At 38.4% G+C, this 24,377-nt stretch overlaps 1 protein-coding gene across 11 annotated transcripts in view; it reads right to left on the bottom strand.

The window, feature by feature from the left end:
* The window catches only part of RALYL (RALY RNA binding protein like), a 404,805-nt gene that overhangs the window by 71,567 nt on the left and 308,861 nt on the right, over window positions 1–24,377 (bottom strand). For all 11 annotated transcript variants that reach the window (XM_052787239.1, XM_052787247.1, XM_052787248.1 and 8 more), the window contains one exon: window positions 8,257–8,332. In XM_052787239.1, coding sequence (XP_052643199.1) covers window positions 8,257–8,332 — 76 coding nt within the window. The remainder of the gene's footprint in view (window positions 1–8,256; window positions 8,333–24,377) is intronic.

Raw genomic sequence — 24,377 nt, 5'->3', positions numbered from 1 at the left:
ACCATGCCTAGAAATGTTGTTTTATGGAAGCTATATCTTTTGTCAGGAGAAGAACTGTAGAGCAACACTCATCTTAGATTCATTCCATTGTACTGAAATAAAATAGCTTGTTTCATGAAGGAAGGTAATCAAAGGCATCAAGAAGATACATTTCTGTAAAAAGGAAGCACTTTGATTCAGAAGAAATGTCACACTATGTAATCTTAATATGAAATATTCATCAAAAGATTATGTTCCATAAGCATGATTATTTTTCATTCAGTATGTAGAATAAAGTAAGAGGCATAATCACAATTCAATGCAAATGTAAAGTATCAGAAAATAATCGATCATGTTTATTTTCTGTTGTCTGGACTCTGTCTTTAGGCTCCTGTAGGCCAGTGATAAAAATGGACACACAAATCCATTCGAAAAAAAAAGGAATTAAAGCAGCAAGTTGTTGGAAGTCTAAGACAATATTCAATCAAGAAAGATCCTTATACCTGAAGTTATTTATATTATATGCCAATAGGTTAAAGCATATTGTTAATACACTGCCAATGGCACACTACAGCAGCAATTACGTAAAATACTGCAGTATTCAGATAGAATAGTAATGCTTGTTTGGCACAGAATTTGTTGAGTTTATGTTGCACTTCCTAATGGGAGGAATGATCTCAAGAAGCCTCCTACCCTGGAAGAAGAGATCACATTGCCCATCACTGTGCCTTTCACACTTTCTCCTGAAATGAAGGGCACCCAGGACTGCTCAGAAAAACAACCCAAAATAATGCATGGCTCTGTGGACTGAGAGGCAAACCAAACCACACCAAACTCTACAAATGATATCTTAAAATAAAACTGAGATGTATAGAGCAAGTCGAGAAAGACTGTAAGCAATTCTTTAAACCTCTGCTATAAAATAAAACTGTAAAACTAAAGGAAATGCAAGATGTGTAACATAATCCAATCAGTTTTGACGGAGATTATAAAAGTAAAATGTACTCTGGAAACTGATAAAGTATTTTTGTCAAAGAAAAATAAAACTTTGATATAAAAACATAATCATACCCTGTAAATAAAAGAGCATCTCTTTCCAGTATATTAATATTAGACATTTAAATAAAATAATTTCCTCCAGAGGCCATGGACTTATGAAATTGTAAAGTAAAGTCTATTTAATATGGCTAATTAGTAGCATGTTAAATCAAGCATGCTGAATAAACATTTCAATTGCATTACATGGAGAAGTGGTTGGGAATAGGAAAAGACCGTGGTGTCTAATACCGCTCAGGGAGTGCTGAACCACAAGCTTGAAACTTCAGGGTCCAGCTTAGAAAGAACTTGCCCTCGAGGGACCCCTTTGCCAGGACCACCCCATGCTATGGATGGGCAGTGCTGCGGGAACTCAGCCACCACTGGGTGGAGATCTGGCCAGCCAAGGCAACACGGTGAGAGAGGATTTCACTCAGTATTTCCTGGTCTTGTTGATCCGTCCACTAAATCCATCTTGCTAATTGTCTCACTCCAGGACATGCCTCATCTGTATGGATCCCAGGCTAGGCAGTTTCATGCTCAGCCAGCAATGGGAACACTGGGAGGAGTGGGGCTTGAATAACTCCTCTCTGCGCCTTCAAGGTGTGCCGTTGGGGCAAGGCCAGTTTTGCTTATTGTGGCTTTATAAGGAAGCTTGGAGTTTGGCAAGGGTGAAAATACGGCGAGGGGGTTAGTCTTAGCTAAATTGGTCCTGGAAATGTTTATAGGACAACTACAATATTAAATTGTGTAGAGCAAAGAGATTGACTAGATACACTGGCAATGCTGAGTAAATTGCCTTCCCACTTTTCTTTCAAATCCTAGTCCCCTTCTTTCCTACATTACACAAATATTAGTTTACTCCTGGGGGTCTGTCTTTGCTAAACAAACTAGTTTTCTCAGAAAGCAGGCTCAGATGTGACCTGGGACAGTTTGCTCCCAATTCCATCCCAGTTGTACTAGCAACACTGCACTAGCTTTGGCTCCCCATGACCTGCACGGTCTCCAGCAGGTCCCCACCACCACCTCATGCAGTGGGGCCTGCAGTAGCCACACTCATTTTCATGCCACTTAAAAATCCCATCATTCTGCTAGCCTGTAGCACAGCCTTTTTATTATTTCCAGAGACTCAAAAAGAGGTGCCCCCCTGCCCCTGTTCTTCTCAAATCCCCCCATCTTTGTTACCCCTAGAGGGGTGCCAGAGAAGATTTTGAGCTTACCCCCATGCTGACAGCCGTATAGAGGGGACATGGTGAGTCCATCCTGGGGCAAGGCAAGCCACAGACAGTGTGTGCACGGTGGCTCTGCTCTGCCTGGCCTGGAGCTTGGGCCCATTTCTGGAGCAACTGGGGATGGAGCCATTAGCAACCTCCAGAGTTAAGAACTAGGAGAGCCTCGTCCTGTTTTAATAACCCCAGCAAAGAAAGACCTCCGAAATGGAGAAAAAGCTTTCAGACCTATTTAACACCTCATAACATGGTGGTGGACTGAAATGAACAATAAATAGTTGAAATATTCTTTTATGATGTAGAGAAACAGAATGCTGGTCCATCAGAGTATTCGTTGTTGATTCTACTTTGGTATGTTGGAGCACAAACCCAGAGGAAAAAAACAGTAAATGGACTTTATGCTGACAGAGAACTGCTTTAGTGAAATACTGATCAGAACACCATTAAATTAAAAAGACAAAGTGTGATCGTTTATTTTACCACAACAATGCTCCCAAAGAGTGCTTTAACACATTTGTGTCAGCACCTTTAATCTTCACCTTGTGTTTCAAAGATATGAAGATTAGCCAGAAAAATTCAGTTCCGCTTGAGGCTAGGCCAAAATAACAAGATGTAAAATAATTTTAAGATTCAGGCATTTGGTTTTGTGCAGAAGTGCTGTTCTAAAAAAGGAAATTCGCGTCAATTTTGAACGTTCTGGGATTTATGTCCCCCCTCACATACTGAACAGCAATGCAAATCAGGAAGAATGTTTCTGGAGCTAACAGCTACGTTAGATTTAAGGTGATTCTTGGGCACTACCCTAAGCATATCTGTAGTTCTTCAATGAGTATGCTTAAAGTTAATAATGTGTTTAGCAGCTTTCAAAAGCAAAGCCTAAATCTTTCTGTTCTCCAAGTATATTTAAGGCCTAATCCAAAATGGAAGTTCTTTTAGTATGGTTTGAGTGGCCTCACAATGACATTGACCCGCTCCCACAGCACTCTAACTCCATCCTTGCATGCCTAGACAGTGTCTGTGTATATCTCCCAGGCCACCTGTTGCTACTTCCACATTTTTATGCCTCTTTTTTATGTTTTAATTTTTTTTCAGGAGCTCCTTGTTCATCTATGCAGGCCACCTGCTACCTTTGTTTGATTTCTTGTTCATGAGGATGAACTGTTCTTGAACTTGGAGGAGATGATCCTTGGAAATCAGCCATCTCTCCTGGCCCCCTCTTTTGTCTGGGACAGTGTCCCGTGGGATTATTCCAAGCAGTGCAAGTCTGCCCTCCTGCAGTTAAGGGTTGTGATTAATGGGATCTTCATCTGGTAGGAATTAGGGTATTAAATTACATTTAAGAGAGAAGAAGAAGTGGAAGTAAATCCTAGTCCAGTGAATGACAGAATTTTTTTCTGACTTCATTAGGTCCATGATGCCTTTTAAATTCTCTGTATCACTTTTAATTGTAGCCTTTTTTTCAATGATCTGTACCAGGAATGCTAGCATCAAAAAGATATGAAAAGAAGTATAAGTGAAACAATAAACTGGAGAACAAAGGAGAGTTTGGATATGTGAATGACTGCCTGTGTAAGTTGAAGAAGAAATTATATATGCTTATCTGTCTTGCATCTAGTTATTCCTATAGCTGAAAAAAAATGACGTGTCTCATGTTTAGGCTCATGCTAAATTTCACATAGGTGAGATTAAATGAGATTATTTCCACACAGATTATAAAACTATAAAGGATAAAAAAAAGAATGTAGATCCTGAACTGATGTATGACCAAGTATTTTTATACCACTCCAGCCAAAAGTGGATCTAATGACGTGGACACAAGCAAATTACGTGGGTATCATCATCATCATATACATCGGTTGCTCTGTATTAATTACTCATGTGTATATCCAGCTATACATGTGATGCAGGTTTCTTTTCAGAGATACAATAACATTAGTTATAAGCATAGTTGTTATCCTTAATACTATGTTGTACACAATCACTGTTTTTCCATTGGATGTCTACCTTAAGACAGTTTCTTCTAGCCAAATTTCCTGAACATGATTACAAAAACTCCACATGTGGTAAGTGTCAAAGCTTGTTTAAATGACCATGTAGCACATCTACTGTTTCCTTTTTATCCACTAATTCAGCTATCTTGTCAGAGAAGGAAATTATATTGCTTCAACATAATTTGCTCCTGATTTTTTTACCATCTTATTATCCTCTAGGTGTTGATAAATTGATTGTTTAATAATTTGTTCTAGTACATTTCTGGGAATCAAAGCTGGGCTGACCTGATAATTTTCTAGGTCGTCCTCTTCTTAAAAATAGGTATAACACCTGCCCATACCCACTGGTTTTCAACCTTATGTAACCTCCATAAGTTTTTGAAAACAATCACTGATAGTGCATACACAGATTTAACTAGTCCTTCGAACACTTTAGGGTGAATCTCATCATACCATTTTCATTGAAGTCACTTATTCAAATACTGGTTAGCCAATTCTTTTATTCCATACCCTCTGGCTAAAATTGATTTTCTTAAATAGCTGGTCAACTAACCTCTTTTGCTAAAGAGGTATCTGCTCTTTGCTCTTTTTGCTAAAGCAAAATAAGCCTTTTCTGTATCATCTACTTTCTGCTTTCCTTTCCCACTAAGTAACAGCAGTATAAAAAAGCAGAGGAAGTTACTCTAATGACAATCTTTTTGTTGTCTTTTATACTGTTATGCATCTTAGCCTTTCCGACATCCTGTTAGATGACTCTGCTGTTCTTTTCTACTCACTTCCAGTCATGGGGTTTTGATTCCACATTTTGTACAATTCCTTTTCACTTTTCAGGATGTTTAAGAAACTTGATGCTGCCATATTACTCCTCTATTCTACTTCTTCTGCTTCAGAAGAATTTCTCTTCTACCTTAAGCACAGTCAATGTAAGATTTTCTGCACTCCTTTTGTCCCTAAAATTTCTTTCTAAGATATCCTACTTACCAGTTCTCTGAGGTCATTGAAGTCTGTCCTTTCTGAAATCCATTATCTTATTTCTACTGCTCTCAGTCCTCCCTTTTCACAGTGAATATTTTGTGATTGATAACTAAGTTTTTAACCAATGCCTCTTTTAGTCAAAATCAAATCTAAAGTAACCAGTTCTCTCTTAACTATCTCCATCTTCTGGGTTGGCCCTGGCCAGCAGCTAAGCACCCACACAGTCACTATCACACTCCCCTAACATTGTCCTCTATTGGGATGAAGAAGAGCATAGGAAGAGCAAAAGTGAAAAAGCCTCATGGGTTGAGATAAATGCTGTATAATAAGGGAAAGAAGGAGGGAAAAAAACAAGGGATGCAAAGGCAATTACTTTCCACCTCCCACAAGCAGCCCAGGCAGTCTCCAAGCAACAGCTACTTTGGAAGGAAAAACCTCCCCAGTTTTTATTTCTGAGTATGATGTTTTATGACATAGAATAGCCCTTTGGCCAGTTTGGGTCAGCTGTCTCAGTTGTATTCCTTCCCATTTATTGTCCACCCCCAGCCTATTTGTTGGAAGGCAGAATAGGAAAAAGAGAAAGTCTTGAGGCTGTGCAAACACTGTTCAGCAACAGCCAAAACATTGTTGTGTTTCAGTAACAAATCCAAAACACAGCACCATATGGGATCCTATGAAGAAAGTTAACTCCATGCCAGCCAGACGCAGTATAATGTTTTGAAATAAGTAGATGTTCTCAGCGTTGTCAGGAGCTTTATAAGCCATTGATCTCTTCACATATTATTATGCTAAGAGATACTGAGATAATGAAAGTTCTCCATTAGTATCAGATGAAGGCTTCTCTTAGTTGCTCAAAAAAGCCTCTCATAATCTTCTAGAGAAATAGTCTGTACTAGATCCATAGAAGGATGCAACCTAAGATCTTTTTTCTCTTTAAAGTTCCTTCAGAACTTTCCACAGGTCTCTCACTTATCCCTGTCTTGTCTGTAGAACAAGTATGTATTTAGAAACCATTCAGAAGCTTAGAGATGTAAGTGCATATAAATGCCAGAAACCACAGAACATCTTCAAAAATCTTTTGAAATACTGACACGGGGACACAGTAGACCATGGCTACCAGTAACACCTGCAGAGTTTAACAGCTTGCAGTTGAGGGTAATGATAAAACAGGGGTCCTTTTCTCGAAAAATAATATTTCTTTCACTTGAGCTAAGAGGAACTGTATGATAAAACTTCACATTACTATTATGTAGCATGCAGGCTCAGATCTAAAATGCTCCTGGCTGTCTCATTCTGAGATCCCATCCTTGAATTTTCATCTGAAGCTTTCAGACCAGACCAGGCTTGAAACAGTCCTGCTCAAGTGTGTCTGATTTCACTGCTGAGCTGTTGGTCTCAGAGCCAGTCTATCTGCATTTCATACACAGTAGAAATCAGCCCTAACTCCTTTCATGGGTCTAGAGCATAAATTCTGTAGTACTTTTATGAGGAGTGAGGTTTATTGAGCAGAAATATATGTGTGCATGTTTTCCTGTCAATCCCCCTAACAATCTGTAATGCTTCACTAAGCTTAATTGATTTTGAAAAAAAGGTGGGGGTTTCTTCAAGTTTGTACAAGCTGTATGAAAAAAGGCACCTGGGAATAGGAGAAAGACACTATCAATGCCCTCCTGAACACCTGAGGAAGAAGTCCAGTCTTGTTAGAAGTTAGTTCTCACCCTTGACACACAATCAATGAGAAACCAGTTCTGTTTCTCTGAAATTATTAATTTCACTGATCCCTGCAAATAAAAAGTCACAAGAATGACGCCATAGCCAAGCAATAAAGCATAAGGATTAAAAATTGAAATAGCACTCCATTAAAAAAAAAAGAACAAAAAATTTTATTGATTGAAGTACTAGAAGTGGGGACATTAATAAACACTTCACAAATCACCACACCAGTCTTTTTGTCAGTAGGTTTAGTAAATGAAAGATTTATAATATTATTGTGTACTTCATTATAATTTTGTTAAACATTACACTTTTATATGGGCCTAAAGTCTGCTTCTTTTCTCCTGCACTTCCATTTTCACTTCAGAAAAAGTAAAAGGAGGTGTGGAGGGAAAATTAAATTACCAGTGCATAAACAAATGAATAAACAAACATCTTTTTTAATGCAACATGTATTTAAATTCAAAGCTTGAATTCCAGACTGAGCACTTGGGTGGGGTCTTGCAGCACTTACTGTTCACCAGGCACAACCCCAGTGGCTTTAGCATGCCTGGAACAAAACCTGTGCAAGGTGATTGCATTCTGCTACTTCATCCTAAAGGAGCGTCACTGTCAAACATCTTTTCAAACAGCTTTTTAGTATAGCAAGCCTCTCTGTGTAGTATCTCTTACAGTTTAAAGCTGCAGCCCCTTCCTTTGGATTGGCATTGGCAAATAACATCCATGATGTGAATACTGAGAAGGCAGAGACCAGGTTTTGGCCTCAGTAAAATGCTAGGTATTTTCACTAAGAAATAAAATTCTGGTCCGACTGATTTAGTTTTTTCTATTCTTCCAAATGCCTGTATTATCATTTAAATATCCTAAGTATTTTATTTTTTACAGCAAACAGAAACTCTGGTGTTTGTTTCCAACCAAAAGAGGGGAATTATGTGCTTATTGTGATCATTGCATCTAAGCATCAGTCAGGAATTTTGTTTGCTGGGCTTACTCCTAGTTAACGTAAGTTAGTTTTTTAAGACAGGCATTACATGGACAGTCTTTATCTCCAGAAGTTAGAACATTTTGTTCTGGGATGAGTCAACAGATACACTGGTACACATACAGGTACACAACAGGCACTGCAATACTGGCACTTTTACTCACATTCAAAACCTTTCGGTGTGTACAGGAGCTTGATTATATTTTGTAGGAACGTCAAAGAGTGAATGAAAAAAAATTCCTTTGTCTCATTCATGGGCTACACAGTGACATTGGTAGATACATTGCAGGTTACCACAATTTTTCTAATAAAAACTGATTTGTACTAAGTTAAGATGAAATCTCACTTTTACCTGTAAAGTGCTGAAAGTGGCCGCTTGTTGCCAGGTTTAGGTCTGTATGGTTTTGGTTCTCCTGCCATGTTGATATCTGAAAGCAAACAAACATTTGATATTAGTAAGCCAAATGTGTGAAAGTTAAGAGTGAGTTTGCAAAGGCACCTTCAAGACACTGAAAATGAGTAATAGACAGTGAAAATGGACAGCATACCTTAAAACACCTATCTGTTTTTTACCACTTCTGAATTGATGCTATAAAACTTTCCTAAAAATTCTTATTGTAACGCATGAAGATTTTAGGCAAAAAGTCAGTTATTGGTAGCAGAGAGAAATGACATTTTTTAAACATACATGAGTTTCCAGTCATGAAGCTGAAGACAATAACATATTTCTATTACAGAAGGAGATTTGAATGGTAACTTAGATGTTGAGACAAACTGATCTCAAGTCAAATTCTGTTGTGGAGGAGTATAATGGTTCTGAAGAGTTCCCCTTTAGGGTCTAGAGAAATGCACACTGATCTTTAACTGCCACTTCACTATCGACTCAAAAGGACACTTTTGAAAAGCAAATAAAAGAGTATCTATTTCCTACCCCAAATATATCTTTTTTTTTTTTTTTGCTCTGGCTTTAAAAATTGTATGGAGAAAGAGAAAATATGCTTTTGCACATGCTTTATCTTAGGCAGGTACTTATAATTCTCAACAACACCAGAAATCTTGTGCATGCTTTTTAAAAGTTCACTTACATTATGCCTGTGTATTTATCCTTGAAATTTAAAAATATGTCAAGCTTATATAGACATTATTCCTGCTGGTTCTCAAATAACTCTCTTCTTTTGAATCATACTCAAAGACATACCAGGAAATACATGTCCGTCATTTTTGACTGCTTGTAACAGTTACCCATGGAGAAAGAAGCACAGACCCTTCTGTGGAGAATACCTTGCTTGAGCTTAGGAAGCTATCTATATAAACACAAACCTATATTAAAAAGCTCTCCCCCTGCCCCCGACTGAATGTCGCAAAGTCAACATTACAACAAATGACATGGATAAAGTTAAAATTCTGATTAGGGAACAAATTCCATGCCATTTGAGTGATGCTGCCGCTAAATCTCTCCTCCATTTCACTAACGTACAGAAGACCAACAGTCAACAAAATCATCAGAGTTATTTCAGTGTAAAATTGCTGTGACAGAACAACGTATCCTGTTTACTGTGGAATCACGTGGTGATCACGACTTTCAAGGAAGCACATGTTCTTGGTAAGGTCTATGTTTAACCTGAAATTGAGTGTGGTGGAGGGAAAAGAGAAGTAGAAAGCTGAGGTGTAGAATGAGGAAGCATCACTGCCCAGCACAGTGACGCTAAAAGCCAGACATTTTTATTTAACCTATTCTTGACTTCAAAAGCTGCAGTAAAAGTCTGAGACTTACTTTTATTTCACACAAAGTGGAAAAAATAATCCATCTGACTTTTATTAACAATCAGAAACATTGAAAATGTTTGTCCCTCAGATTTTTTGACAGAAAAGATTTTTCCATTGAAAATTTCATGCTTCAATCATTTAAAAGAATTTTAAATATATTTTCCATTTAAATTTGATATTTTGAGCTAAACCAACATTTATTTAAAATTATACAAGGTCCTGAAATGAAAAGTTTTTGTTTAGAACTATTTTATATAAAATATACTTTTTTGTAAAATTTTCTCCATATGAAGCATTTTGGAATTAAATCTAGTTGTAATTCCTTTTGTAGGAGCTGTATTACTCTTAAATCATAGTTTTAAAAAAAATATTAAATTTCTTGTTTTACTTATCTCTCTGAAGTTAGATTAATATTAGAGACAGTTTTCATACCTCCTTGAAATGCTTTCCTGCCCTTAATTTTAAGCAAGTGCTTTATTAAATATATATTAATCTTCCTTTTCCATGGTTGTTAAAAATTCAGCTATGATTCCCTTATCTGAAGAAATATAAATTCTACTAATGTTGACCCAACAAGGTAAACGTCAAGCATTTCTGAAAGCCACTGAGGAATTTTGATAGCAGTGCTGCATTTTCATTGGCTCCTGGAAATAACAGAATTGGAACGAAATTTCTGTCTTGTGACCTTTATGATAATTAGACCTTTCCACAATATTTTAATATGTCAGCTTTAAGGTCATTGACTGTATTGATTTTCACCATCTCCTGCTACAACTAGGTCAGATTTTAGGAAAAAAAGTAGAATTATAATCTCTTCTTGGGAAATACCTGAGACTGTGGGATTTATCTTCACATATTTTTCACGTTTCTCATCTGCTTCTCTTTCAGAGCTACAGCCCAGGTCACTATTGCTAGGCATATGAACATTAAAGGACTTTAAAAACTTTTTTCACATCCTTCTGGGACAGATCAATACTATCTTGAGGATTATTCTTGTAGCCCTACATTTGCAGCTCTGCAACATCCACTTTTAACAAAGACAAGTAGTGTAGAAGACTAAGGGCTGTTTGTTATGTGTTCCCTTTATTTTAATCAAACACTGTCAGAAAAGTAATGCTGTGAGAAAACACAGCCGAAAAGCTGTTCAGAATCAGAGTCCATCATACTTAAATAAATCTCTAAATGTACTAGCAGAAACCAGTGAACTATGTTATACAGACAGTAATAGCCAGAATTTCTCTTTACCACAGGAAATATTTCATAGAAAAGCTGTGCACATGGGGCTTTTCTCTTAATATGAAAGCGACTGAATAGCTCTGCAACTCCCTAAGCACCTTGTAGTAAGTTAAGAATGGATGTAGGAAATGGTTTGAAAAGTTAGAACAGATTTTCATCCCATTATTTTTCAGCACTATCTACTCCAACCTCAATTTTCTAACTAAGATTAGAAGTGAACTTGTCAACATTTCATGGGATAGATTATTTCTAGCCCAGCTGGAAATCTTGTGAGATAACATGTTCTCTTGCTTCATCCATCGTTAGTTTCACAGCAGACATTTACATATACTAGGTCATAAACTGTGTGTCAAATAAATTTGTTGGCTGCAACACAGAGATTTACCTGTGCTAATGATTCCACCCCAAGGAATGCAGAGGGGTATCACTCCTTATGCTGTAAAATTAGCTACTGCACTTGTACATGAATATGAACCAGGCAACTTGACAAAGGACACAGATATTCACATTGCTTCTATGTGGGAATGGAGCAGCTTAGGGACTCTTACATTATTTTCTCTGCTCATATATTATAAATGTTCACTTAGATATCACTAAGATAAATTCAACACTGAAATTCAAAATATTAAGGAATCATTATGAATAAAAAAGAGATTGTGCAGACAACAGCACACTGTAATGCAGCAGCCTGCTCTCTCCGTGCTTTCAAAATGAAACAAGATTACTTTCTTTATTAAGAGAAATGCATCTTCAGTTCTATCTATTCCTGTTAGCACAGCAGTGGTTAGTTAAGGCATGAGATTTAGATTTCATTCAAGGTTGTGTGTCATCAGCAGAATATAGCTAATCTCGAACATGGTATTTTTATTTCTAATTATACTGAAAAGTGCCTAGCAATTAATGAGAAAAAAAAATTGACTTAAAAAAAAGAATATGCAAACCATTTAGAGAGAGCAGTGATTCTGTTCAGTGGCTACATAAATTTGTCTGAAAGAGCAACTCAACACAGCATGATCTACCTTTCTCCTCTCACCATTTCCTACCACTGCCTGCCTACCTCCTCTAGGTGGTAGAGTAATGACCAAGGACACTCTGGTGCATGAGGTTCCCATTTTTGGATAGGTGGTATGAGCTAGCCTTGAGGCTTTGCTCATAGTTTTGCTGCCAAAGCAACCTGAGAATCTGGTCCTGAAGACAACAGTTGCTCTTAAACAAGCTTTGTAAGAGTAAGCAACGATACCTAAAGACTATTCATCCTCTAGAAGTATTTCAGTACTTCTCAGTATACCTTCCCTTCAGATTCTTTAAAAAGTTTTATTGGAAAAAAACAAACCCAAAACCAATCAACCATTCTGGTTCACAAAAACAAACTAGAAGCTTCAACAGGCACTTGCTCAACCCATGAAAACTGGGACTCCAAGGCTTTCTGCTGCAAATCCAGGACCTGTTTCTCAGGCTATACCTGTACTATAAAATTAAATAGTGCCCTTCCCAGGCTCTAGTACTCAGTTATGTCTTGTATTAAATTGTTAGAGTGGTTTCTGGCATGACTTTTAGCCCCATTTAACAGGTACTCTCCCACACAATTTCTAGACATAGGTAGAGAATTGACATGAACTAGGGACCATTGTTGATTAGCATTTTAGTTGTAGCCACTCTGCTTTGCAGGGTAAGACCCAGTGAAAGAAAATGGTTCCAAGTACCTGTAATTAAGTATTACTGATGTGGCTTCTGAGTGTGGGCTCCATGTCAGAAAGACTGGGAACCAAGACCTGGAGCTAAGAAAAATCCAAAGGCCTCTCCAGCTCAACAGCTAATTTTCTAAGACATGTTTCATCAGATGCTCTTCCACCCATTCTTGTCAATGGTTGCAGAAACCGAGACATTCCTTGAAAAATCCCACAGTTGCTTGACTTAAAAATTTGGATGAAAAAGGATGTCATTGGGTACTTCCAGACCAGCTCTGCTTTAGACCAACCTTTAATTGAAGAAATAGTAATTAAAATTAACGTACAGAGAAAGAATTCACATAATTAATGTACAATCTATATCCAGAGAGATATGGATATAGGGAGATCAGGATGAATTTTCTCTCTTTTCAGATGACTGAAAGTATATGGGACAGAAGAGGAAGACCAAGAGGTAGATGCAATTTAGAGAAAGCCTCTAGTCACACGATTTACAGCATAAGTGAACACCAGCAAAGCTAAAGCTAATCTATCTTTCTTTTATACTCTTCCATCTACCAGTCCTATAAATCTCCCTGCTGCGTACTAAAGGAATTTTAATGAAGTTATATGACATTTTTTACATCATAGACTTCCTTTTTTCTTTATATTTTACATTAATTATATGTCCTCTCTTCCCTTTTCCCTGTCTCTAGCATGTGAAAAAAGTAGAGAGGAAGGGACAGTTATCAGTTCTGTTCAATTCTGTGCCCAAATTGCACAGCTGTAAAGAAGAAACTTCCCAGAAAATTGAACACAAACTCAAATTAACTTTCAAAGCTAGTAAAATATTAAATGAAGGTCTGGGTCACACATTTTCCTTTTCCATAATGGTATTAAAAATAATTTTCTTGTGGGGCTCTCAGCTGCATTTGGATTTTCTCTTAACATTGAAGTAATTGGAAGCCTTTTTTTGTACAAAGATGACGGCTATTGTTAATGCTTCATACAGAAAGAGCCGCTTGTTGAATAGTGTATGAAATTGCTTTGTTCAACCATCTCTTCTTTCATTAAATACTGCTCAAATGAAATGAGGCTATAGGATTATATAAACTAGCATTCTTAACACCATTCAGTAACAGAAGTGTCAGGCATTGTCTTGCCAGAAAATCTCTTTCTGTTCCCCAGAGAACTAGGTTGGTGTGAGGACAGATGACAGCTAAAAGGGGAAATCCTGTCCTGTCTATACACCCGTCACAAACTGTTCCATCAGGGTTCTGGAGACAGTGGTCTTTCCCCTAGCTGCCGAACGGATGCTGATGTGCTTCACAGCTGACACGGAGCATTGCCCTGCCTTGGTTTTTGTCTGCTTGCTGCCATCCCTGCACTTCCTGCCCCACATAACAGCATGGTCACTGGGCAGACCTTCCTGGGTGTGCAACCAGCAGTGGTCCATGTCATGCTCAGGGAGAGGCACCGCTTCTGCCTGGGGAAGCAGAGAATGCTAATTTGTGGCCTTTTGAAGATTGCCCATGGATTCCGCTGTGATTGCAGTGTCTGTGGCTGAGACCTCACAAACTGCTTCTCTGCTGGTGCTTGAATCCCTGCAGATCAAGTACTGTGATGGGGCAGGAGTCATGCTGGGGGAAGGCTGGAGCACTGGGCTGCAGGGGAAGGGACACCACAGAGAAAAGGACATGTCTTGTGAAGGGCTTCCTATGGGAAGGAAGCCCTGTTGCTGGCAATCCTCCTCAGCACTGGGCTTGTGCGTTCCTCTACAGGAAGATCCATACTGCTGTTTTGCAGGCATAAGTGGTTCAGACTCAGGTACAAGGGACTATGTGGCTGTAGCCACTTATCTGCAGACCAGCTGTAAGAGCTATGGGAGTCTGGTTGTTAACTGTGGAAATCCCTAGTTCAGTTTGTGCGATGGCAGCCATGAAGTTGGCTGTCATGCAAGCACTTCACCCCAACAGAGCCAAATCATTGATGCAGGCAAGTATAGTCTTCCTGTAATAAGAGCCTTTTCATTTAATCAAGTTTTCAGCTGCTCTGTTTCTCACCCAGAGAGCAAGATTTCGACATGCCAAGTACTTGTTTAACACCTGGACTGGCCAATTCTGCACATGAAGAAGATTAACATTGCCATGAGGATATAGGAAAGCAATGGAAAAGTACATCAGGAATTTTCTGCTACCTTCAGGAAAATACCCAATTGTTTTAATGTAAGTTTAGCCAGCCAAAAAAAAAAAAAGTTCAGGCAAGGACTCTCATATGATCCCAATCCCTGCTCACACTGTACCTTCTCATTGCTGCTATTAATGGGAAACAGAACTGGTCCTTGAGTTACAGCTTTTTTTCAGACAGTGAGGTCTTTAGCACCTTTCTTTCTTTGCCTTCTCTTGATCACAGTAAATCTGCTGTTTACAAATAGAAAATAAAGCACCTGTCTTCTTTCAGATCAAGCACAGTCATTACAGGGCAGCAGCCAACAAACTCTCTGCTGCTTTTCTTTGGTAACAAAAGATAGTTATTACCATGAGACTCAGACAAAGCTTAATGTTGACTAGATGTCTGAGTTTCTCAGCCTTGCAATTAGCCTCAAGCAGCAACATTAAACAGTGTAGTGGGGGATACAGTATGAAAGTCCCTCATCTACCTCTTTCAGATTTCAATATGATTTATTCTAGGCAACATGCCCTGAACCTCAGTAATTTTCAACTCTCCCTCAAAATACATTTTTTTTCTCTCTCTTCTAATACTTGGCTACTTTCTCTGCCCCACAGCCTTTTCTTTAACTCTTCTACTAATGTTAGCTTCATGCTCCAAGCAATACTTTTTCACGACAATTGAAATCTGTAGTGTACAAAAGAGTTCACTATCCCCATTGCCCCAGTCCTTTTGTCTTTCTCACTTTTTTCCTGCAGATGGTCAACTTTATTAATACAAACATGAACAAAAAGTATTTTTCCTAAAGCAACCATCACAGTAACAGTATTTTTCCAAAAATTACCAACATTCTTTCGTCTGCTTTTGTTAAGCATATTTCTTGGACATTCCAACAAAATTTACTTACATTTGAAGTGCATTTCCTCAGAATTTTGAAAAGTGAATGTTCCCAAGACTTTCTGGGTGGCACAAGCAGAATGGCTTCCACAGAAATTCTTTCCAATGCACAGCTCGTTCTGCACATCGCAGCAGCCCTGGGGTCTGTCCTGGTTTGGGCAGGAGGACCCAGCAGCCCCAGGGGCATGGGGCAGAGGCAGCAGGAGACGGTGTGGGGCAGAGGGTGTGGATGGGCACCTTCAAGGTGCTGTTAGGTGGGAGGGCAAAGTGTGTCTCTCTGACAAGTTGGCTACTGTCCCTGTTTCTGCCCCTGGGGTTTGTTGGTATAACAGTCATCACTGAGGTGTAGGTTTATTTTAGATACCCTGAACTTTGCTGTCAAAACCTTCAAGGGTAGGTCTGACCTTGAGGGTATTCCCACAGGCTAGAGGCTTTTATCCAGGCTGACAATGGATCAGAGAGGAATCACACTGTGGATTTCACTGAGTCTTGAAAAATAACATCCACACATCGCAGGAAGCTGGCAGGGTAGACAGGAATGGACCTCTGCAGCCCCAAGTGCACTTCTACCAGTTTCTGCTACTATTCCTCTCCAAAACACACCTGATTTTATCCTCATTCTTTGTCCTGAAATCCTTCCTCTGTTTTCCACTCTTGCTCTCTTTGCAGTGATCTAAGCTTTCATCTTGGCCCCACCTCACTTCAGCAGGCCCCCTGCCCCAAATAACTACTCTCAACTGCTTCCAGCTGTTCCATTCTCCTTTCTATATACCCTCTTACTTCCCATGATCTTCATGTTCCAGGTTTATCTGGATTAGGGTAGCCATAGAAGATGTTCTTTTCAAGCTCCAAATACACTTTGCAATTGCATAACACAAGTCTTACAGCATTTCCCTTGAGATACAGTAAATTTTTCATTGCCAGCATTATGAAAACTTGTGTCCCAAATTATAGACTCATAGACTGATTTGGGTTGGAAGGGACCTTTAAACATCATGTAGTCCAGCGCCCTTGCCATGGGCAGGGACATCTTTCGATAGATCAGGTTGCTCAAAGTCCCATCCAACCTGACTGTGAACACTTCTAATGATGGGGCATCCACAGCTTCTCTGGGCAACCTGTTCCAGTGTCTCACCACCCTCATTGTAAAAAATTTTTTCATTATATCCAATATATCACATATTAGGGTTCTGAAAAGTTTTGTCTTTGTAACACAACCATTGTAAATATGATGGACAGCCACAGAATTAGCTCATAATGTTTTCATGTAAAAACTTTAAATATTCCCTTAATGCTATCAAGGTTTAGTATTATAAAATAATGTAGTGATATAAAGGAAAATGCCCTGTGACACTGACTAACCTAAAGTCTACCATTTTTATTAACAGGTCAGGGCTGGGTTGAATAAAATGACAGCAGAAGTGGAGGTAATTCCACTGAAATTTGGCACATGGGAGGAATCATTATTGTGGAGTTGATTTACAAACAAATGATATGACAAATTCAATATTTCTGTATTAGCAATGCTTAGGTTCTAGCCATGTACTAACTCCTTTTCATTGCCAGTGCATGAAGTTCCCCAGTGGATCAGTTTGACAACTCAACTACAATGGCATAGAAGCCTTTTGCAAAAGCAGGACATAAAATAATTGGAAATACTGAAAAGCTTCAAAATGAATGATATGCAGTGTTGTTTTATTCAGGTCTCTTTGGCATTTCGGCAAGGAAAATACAAAAATAGTTGATAGGAATGGAGAAAATACAGTATCTTATCAGACTGATGGTTCATATACTGTAGTTTTCTGCCTCCAGCTGCCCCAGATGCTGTGGAAGGAGATGCAAGAACCTCAAACTAGTTAGAAACAAGATTATTTTCCCGTCATTCTCTTATCATCTCAGCATGATTCTCCTCCTAAAATGCTAAGTAGTTCAGGATTACTTTAAGTCCTAAAGCATGATGTTTTATCTTTCCTCCTATACTGATTTTGTTAGTACCTAACTGGTACTAACTGGAACTGGAAATCACTACAACTTCAAATAGCCTTGCTGAATACATAAATATCCAATTACTCTGTTATTCTTGCTAATACATCAGATTTTTTGTATTTATCAAAATTTTGTATTTTTTAACAAAAAAAATTGTTTCTTGATTCTCAAAAAGAAGTGAGCTCTGTTTTGGCCTTGTAATGCCCCACCATTCATCCCCTCAAAGCCTTTTTCAACCGCTATTCATTTTACCCATTGCTAATAACCAAAATCATAGAAGTCATGTCAGAAACCCTTTCTCTAAACATAAAACATCATCCTTCTCCTTGCAGCTTACTGGATTTTTGCTGTTTATTTCTGTAGATTTACATTTGGTCTTGCATGCAGATATGCTTTATATGCTGCCTCAGAGGTCCTCTTGCAAGTGGTTTAAGGTGTACTGCATATTATTAATTACATTAATTTGCATATGTCATGAATCAATAACAGGAAACATTGTAATAGGTTATGAAAAATCATATTAGGAAATAATTATTCTGAAACTCAATAAATTGGGTCTGACTATTAAAGGTTCTACCAAAAAGACCATATGACATATGCTAGTTTAATTTTAAAGAAGTAAAAATATAAATTACCATGCATATTAATACACAGTGCTAGTGAAGCTCTCAAATTGGTCATTCACCACCCTCTTACGTTAACTGAATCCACATTCTTCTATACTTCCCAGTAACATCTTCTGTCTACATTAGCTTTGCCATACAAACAGTAGATGTCTATTACCCACAAAGAAAATATGTCCTTTTGGCTCAGAGATCGCAGGAACCAAGAACTCCTCCACTCTGAGTTAATTGCTTTCCCCAGAAACCTGTAAGACCATGAGATTTCCAATTTATTTCTTCAGAATGTGACTATTTTGAGAAAACCACACATAAAGACACAGCACAAATGTTTGTAAAAAGGCTTTGGAAACTGATCTCTACTGCAGTTGGCATAAGAAATATATAGAGCTAGACAAGACAAAAAACACCCATTGGACATTCCCCTCCTCAAAGGCTTTTTGGGCTTATATCAGATTCCTGTAAGGAGTCCAGAATCCTTATTTTTGTGTCAAGTCTCATTGGAAGCCGTAGTGTTTCTTCTGCAACTTGGCCATGAATCTAAAACTGCACAACCCCCCTGCCCCGCAAGATTAAAATTTTCCCCCACGTTGCTAACCCCTACGCAAGGTTCCTGCATTTTCCTTTTCTACGCAAGGTTCCTGCATTTTCCTTTTCCCTCATATATTTGTACATGTATACTTGTATGCAAAAAATATTCACAATAGAAGCATGCATTTTCAACAGGAACAATTTATGTTAAGTTTTGCAATTCATGTTTATCACAGTTTCTGAAAATAGAAGGTTGCAAAGGAACACTGACGAGTATTGAATTCTGAATCTGAAGTTAAATTATTGCTGTTGAAGTGGACACTGGAGTCAATTGCTTTAATATAGCAAACAAAACATTCCTTAGTCTCAGAAATGTCATATCTGAAATTGTTATCTATCATTATTGCTAAGGGAAGACTGGTGCCGTAGACCTATCTTAAACCTCAATACGTGCAGCGCATAAAACTGTTAGATTCATTCTTTCTTTTTCTTTTTTTCCTTTTTTTTCTTTCTTCCCCCCCCCCTTTTTTTTTCCTTTCCCCTCAGTGCAATGAGAGATTCCAGTGGCTCATCAAATGAAACAGCTCTCTAAGCTCACCTGGAAACATTAATATTCTGGACGTACTGCATAAATGACTAATATCATGCCTGTCATTTAAAATGAGGAAGGGAGTACAAGGAAAGATGCAGGCAGACTTTTTAAAGCTTTAGCATTGTTATTTTAATTCATTTTAAGTCTAAAAGAAGATCCCTAAATCTTGCATTGCAACAAACAAAAACGTCCAGAGAAAAACAGTGGGCTGAGTGATCCCCCTGAATAAAAATGAATGTGATTCAACATGACATTGCTTCAGCACACTCTCTCCTAATCTTTTGCTTCCTAACGTTTAGCTCCTTATCAGACACTGCTGTTAACATCATGACATATTTTTTGCTTAAAAGCAAAGCCAGAGTTACAAGTGAACCCTAAAAATATTTATGCTGGCCTGATATAGTTTGGCCCAACAGTCTACAGCTAGCTGTGCATACCTTCACTCTGCTGTAACCTCAACCTTACAATCCTTTCCCATGATGCCTGATACTACTCATCAATCTCATAAGCATTTACAATCCCATACTTAAAAATATTTGTACCTATTTTCCAAGCAATTAGGCCAGAATGGAAAAGCAGTGCTCATGTAAGAAAGGAGACAACTTTGGATGAGAATTTCAAAAGCTCTCAGTGTTAGTGCAACCTTCCATTTAAGTCAGCGGTAAAATCAGATTTAGGTCAGTGTTGTTCCTTTTCAATCTTCAATCATATATTGTATAATAATGAGAAGACTTGTGGCTTTTGGTTGGTTTTTTTTTTTTACTTACTGTGGTGGAGTCTAGTACACTCCAGGAAGACGGAAGAACATTGTGGCCTTTTACCTTTGCCTCTTGCTCATTCACATGGTCACTGTCAACCTGAGCTGCTTTATTTTAGGGAAAAGGGAAAAGTACAACCAGCAACAAAGCCTCCCAGGGATTCAGGATGTCACGGCCTGTAATGGAGGTGTTCCAAAAGTGACAATGGGAAATTCCAGCTGATCGTGTGATGTTTGCAGCTGTGTTTATGGAAAAAGTGTTATACAAAGAATGGCTGTGTGCTTGAATGCATGGCATTGCATTTTCTGTACTGTCCAGTTAGTATGCTCCATGCAGGACTGCATTGCTGTCTTACCAGCAGCTGCCACCCATTCCCAGCTCATTTTCATTTTATACAGTGATCCACAAAGAAATGAAAATAACATTGGGAAGCAATAAATACGTTCATTGCTTCATTTTATGCCATTCACTAGGATGCTGAGTCACCACCATAATGGCTCCAGGATCAATAATGACAATTAACCCTTTTCGTGTGCACATTGTGTTCTTTATTTTGGTGTTATCCTCCAGAAGCCTTTTTTTTTCACATTTTAAAGAGTTCTAAAGGTTGAGATTAATGGAAAAAAATCATGAACCAGGACATGGAAATGCTTCTCAGCTTCAGCTCATATAAGTGGATGCTGGCCAAGATCAAGAATCAGTTACGCACCAGAAGCCCAGTGCTCACGTCAAGATATTCCGAAGTTTTGATGTGGGAGGGATACATCACTATCTGGAGTGCATTCATGTTTTCTATCAGCACAGTTTTTCATTTAGGCTTGTCTGAAAATAGAGCAGCAAGTAACCCAGAAAGATCCATCTTTGTTTTACTTAAAATCAAATAACTAGTTTAATATGTGACACGTCTCCTAAAGGAAAACAGTGCTCAAACCTACTGCACTGAAGAGATCACAGCTCCCCAAATTCTGCTCAGATATTGAAAGTCTATAAATCCCTTTCTCCAAGATGTGCAAAATAAATCTGCCTACAAGTTATTACATAGAATAATTAATGTCTGGCTGTACTCTCTAAATTAAAACTTGAGTATTGTGTTTCTCCAATATGTGTTGCAGTTTTGGGAAGGTGAGCAATACAGTTAAGTTTGAAGGAGTATCCCTAAAGGAAAACAAAATCCACTTGCGGATAACAGTGGCTCAGTTTGGGGTTCAACAGGTTCTTCAGGATACGCTACCCCTGGTGACACATGCTGACAAGGACAGTCATGATGGATGATGCACAGCACATCTTTTTTCTGCTAGGATGCCAGCCAAAACTGAAATGGTATTGCTGCCATGGCAGAACAGCAAGTGAGGGCAGGTGCAGTAGGGATTTGTACTGTCATTGACATAGACTTCAGCTGTCAGAAAGGAATACAGCCTGTTGTATAGTAGATGGGGAACAGGAGGGCAAGTGAATTGAGACCAGCCCATTAAGAATATAAATATTCCACTCAGGTCTCATAATGTTCATAAACTGGGTACGCCCTGCTTTACTTCTGCCTTTCTCCATACCTCTGATTGCTTCACAGGCAGCTCATATACGAGTGTGGGTTGACTGTGAAAAATTTTCTGGCATGTGTGACAGTGTATTACAGCAGAGTGGATGCAGAAATTATCTAGCATGGCACAGACATCCCCTAGGACTCTAAGGACGAAACTGAGGTCTTGATTTTCACAGAGGAGTATGATGAAGTTTTATGGTGCATGCATGTAATCTTGCATTTGCAAATACCTGAATGTATTTTTCATGCGTTATCAAGAGAGCTAACTGCTGGAGCATTTGTATATGAAAAGCCTCCCCCATGCACAGATTACCAGGTTCCAAGTTTTTCTAATCTAGGAAAGGTTCTAGCTATCACATCTTTAGCTGAATTCAATTTTATTTAATTCTTTTTAAATGAGAGAAAAAGTAAAAAAAAAGCAATCAGTGTACAAAAACCATAAAGCACTGGAAAAGCTACCATGTTAGAGGCGTAAATATACTTAATGTTCCAATATATCTTAAATATTAATATGTTATATTTTAAATCTGTATTTATCAAAATTTTGCAGTTTTACAGAATGCAGTATCTGCAGAATAATATGGGAGCCTGGTCTTTGCTTTCACTGGTTCTACTGAAAGTTAAGTATGAACATCTGTTCTGATATAGGATGATATTGGGTGAGAAGTGAATCACAGGTCTTTTGCTTATATAGTCACTTCTATAGTTCAGTCACTGGCATCCCAGCAATGAAAGGAATCTATCCAAAGGTCAAATAAAACTGTTGTGTCCCAGAAAGTATATCTTGGCACCAATTTTAAAAGTTAATCTAAGTTAAATACACAGTGTCAGTTTTTTTTAATAAAATAATAAAATCTTTTATTCTACTGTTTACTAGATATATTTGCCTTTACTTAGTCAATAAATTATTTCGATGGTTACTATTTTATCCAGCAATAGAAACCATACAAGAAACTTGCAGTGTTAAATAACTGCACTGTGAACAGAGGTAGGAAGCTAAAGATCCAAACTTCTGCAATGGGGAAGACATAGCACTGCTAACCAGTGAGTAGCATAGCCAAAAGACTGCATTTTGGAAAAAATTCTTTCAGTCATTAATCTAGGTATCAATTTATGCACCAGTATTAAAAAAAACACAAACAACAAAACAGAACTATAGAACCCGCTGTATTTTGAGAAGAGCTCAGCTTTTATTTACTTTCAAAATTTAGTTGTTTCTCCCCTTCTTTCTCTTGCACACATACCTGCAAAAGTCAACGCCCTTCATTTCCTTTTTTATTCCCAAGAACAGGACTCATTGTATGTCAATTGCTTCTGAAAAATCAGTCTTTTCTTTTAGTGAGCTACCTAAAAGCTGAGCTTTCTTACAGGCAATCCATATTGTGAAAACTGAACACATTTGACAGGCTGCCCTGGAAACAGCTGTATCCAAGACTGTCATAAGCAAGGTTGTATTGGGCCACAAGCTTTCATATTTATTGTGCCACCGTGAAACAAATGGTGCCTCCTTGATATGCACAGGACTCCACCTTTCATGTCGTACACCCATTTTGGCATTCAAACATTTGAGCCATCTGGACCTTCGACCATCCTGGAGCAGTGTCCCCCCCCCGCCCCGGGCTCACATACACCACCGGGATGGCTGTTGCGTCCAGCAGTATCATGCCATGTCACAGCGAGGGATAACACACTGAGGAAGTGTTGGTGTGTCCACAAACCCAGGAACATTTCATACAGGTTTCTCCGATGCTAATTGAAATATTGACTTATTGACATTGTCGCTGCGTGACATGGTTCAGTAGTAAACCCAGTATTTTTCTCACAGATCAACAACAGCAGCAGTTCCTTTTACTGAAATGGCCACACCTGAGTTACAATCCAAACCCAAGATATGAAATGCTAAACTGTTTTAAATTATAGCATCAGAATTATCTATCTACAACCAGGCTGTAACTTTGTCAAAACTAAAAATACTTTTGGCAGTGCCACAGTTTCTATTTGGCCCAATGGCTTCATGCACTGAGCAACCAAAAACTAAGATCTATAATTTAATTTGTTAAGTATGCACATCTCTAAACTAGTTACTCCAAAAGACAAATTGCCAAGCCATTATAATCATTCTGTCTTCTCCTTCACTCTCTCCTTTGTGGCTCCATATGAATTTGGAAAAATAATTGGCAAAAATTTGAATATTGCTAATAAAATTGATTACTGTGCCCATCACTATATGACAGCACAGATATGGTCAACATAGGTTTGTAAGAAATTCAACCTGGCTTTTGTCCCTGGGGTGCATATGCAGTGAGCCCGTGCTACCATGTGGGAGCTGGATAATCCAAACCCTGGGTAGGGAAGAAAGCCGACTAGCCAGGAATGCTGTCTTAGCTCAACTTCCAGTCCATCCTGGGAGTGACAAGGATGTCTGTGGAGCTGCTCCTACTGTCCATTTCTGAACCTCATTTCACTTCTCTTCAGTTCTCTGGGATATGTGAAAGGTGTCATATGGCTTTATTCCTGCAACCATGTCCAAACACTTGACTGTATGTATTAATGTATTTTGTGCTTTCGGATTTAGGTTCTCCCACAGCAAGGGAGACAGAGACAGAAAACAGACTTTCTTTCTTTCAGCTCTAACTCCACTGAGAGTAAATGGATTATTGCTGCTACTTGAATTCCTTTTGGATTATGATTGAACTGAGGATAGCTTTCA

Source organism: Harpia harpyja, chromosome 5 (assembly GCF_026419915.1).
Source record: "Harpia harpyja isolate bHarHar1 chromosome 5, bHarHar1 primary haplotype, whole genome shotgun sequence".
Taxonomy (NCBI): domain Eukaryota; kingdom Metazoa; phylum Chordata; class Aves; order Accipitriformes; family Accipitridae; genus Harpia; species Harpia harpyja.
The sequence above is the reverse complement of the archived record's forward strand: the minus strand, read 5'-3'. Positions and strand labels throughout refer to the sequence as shown.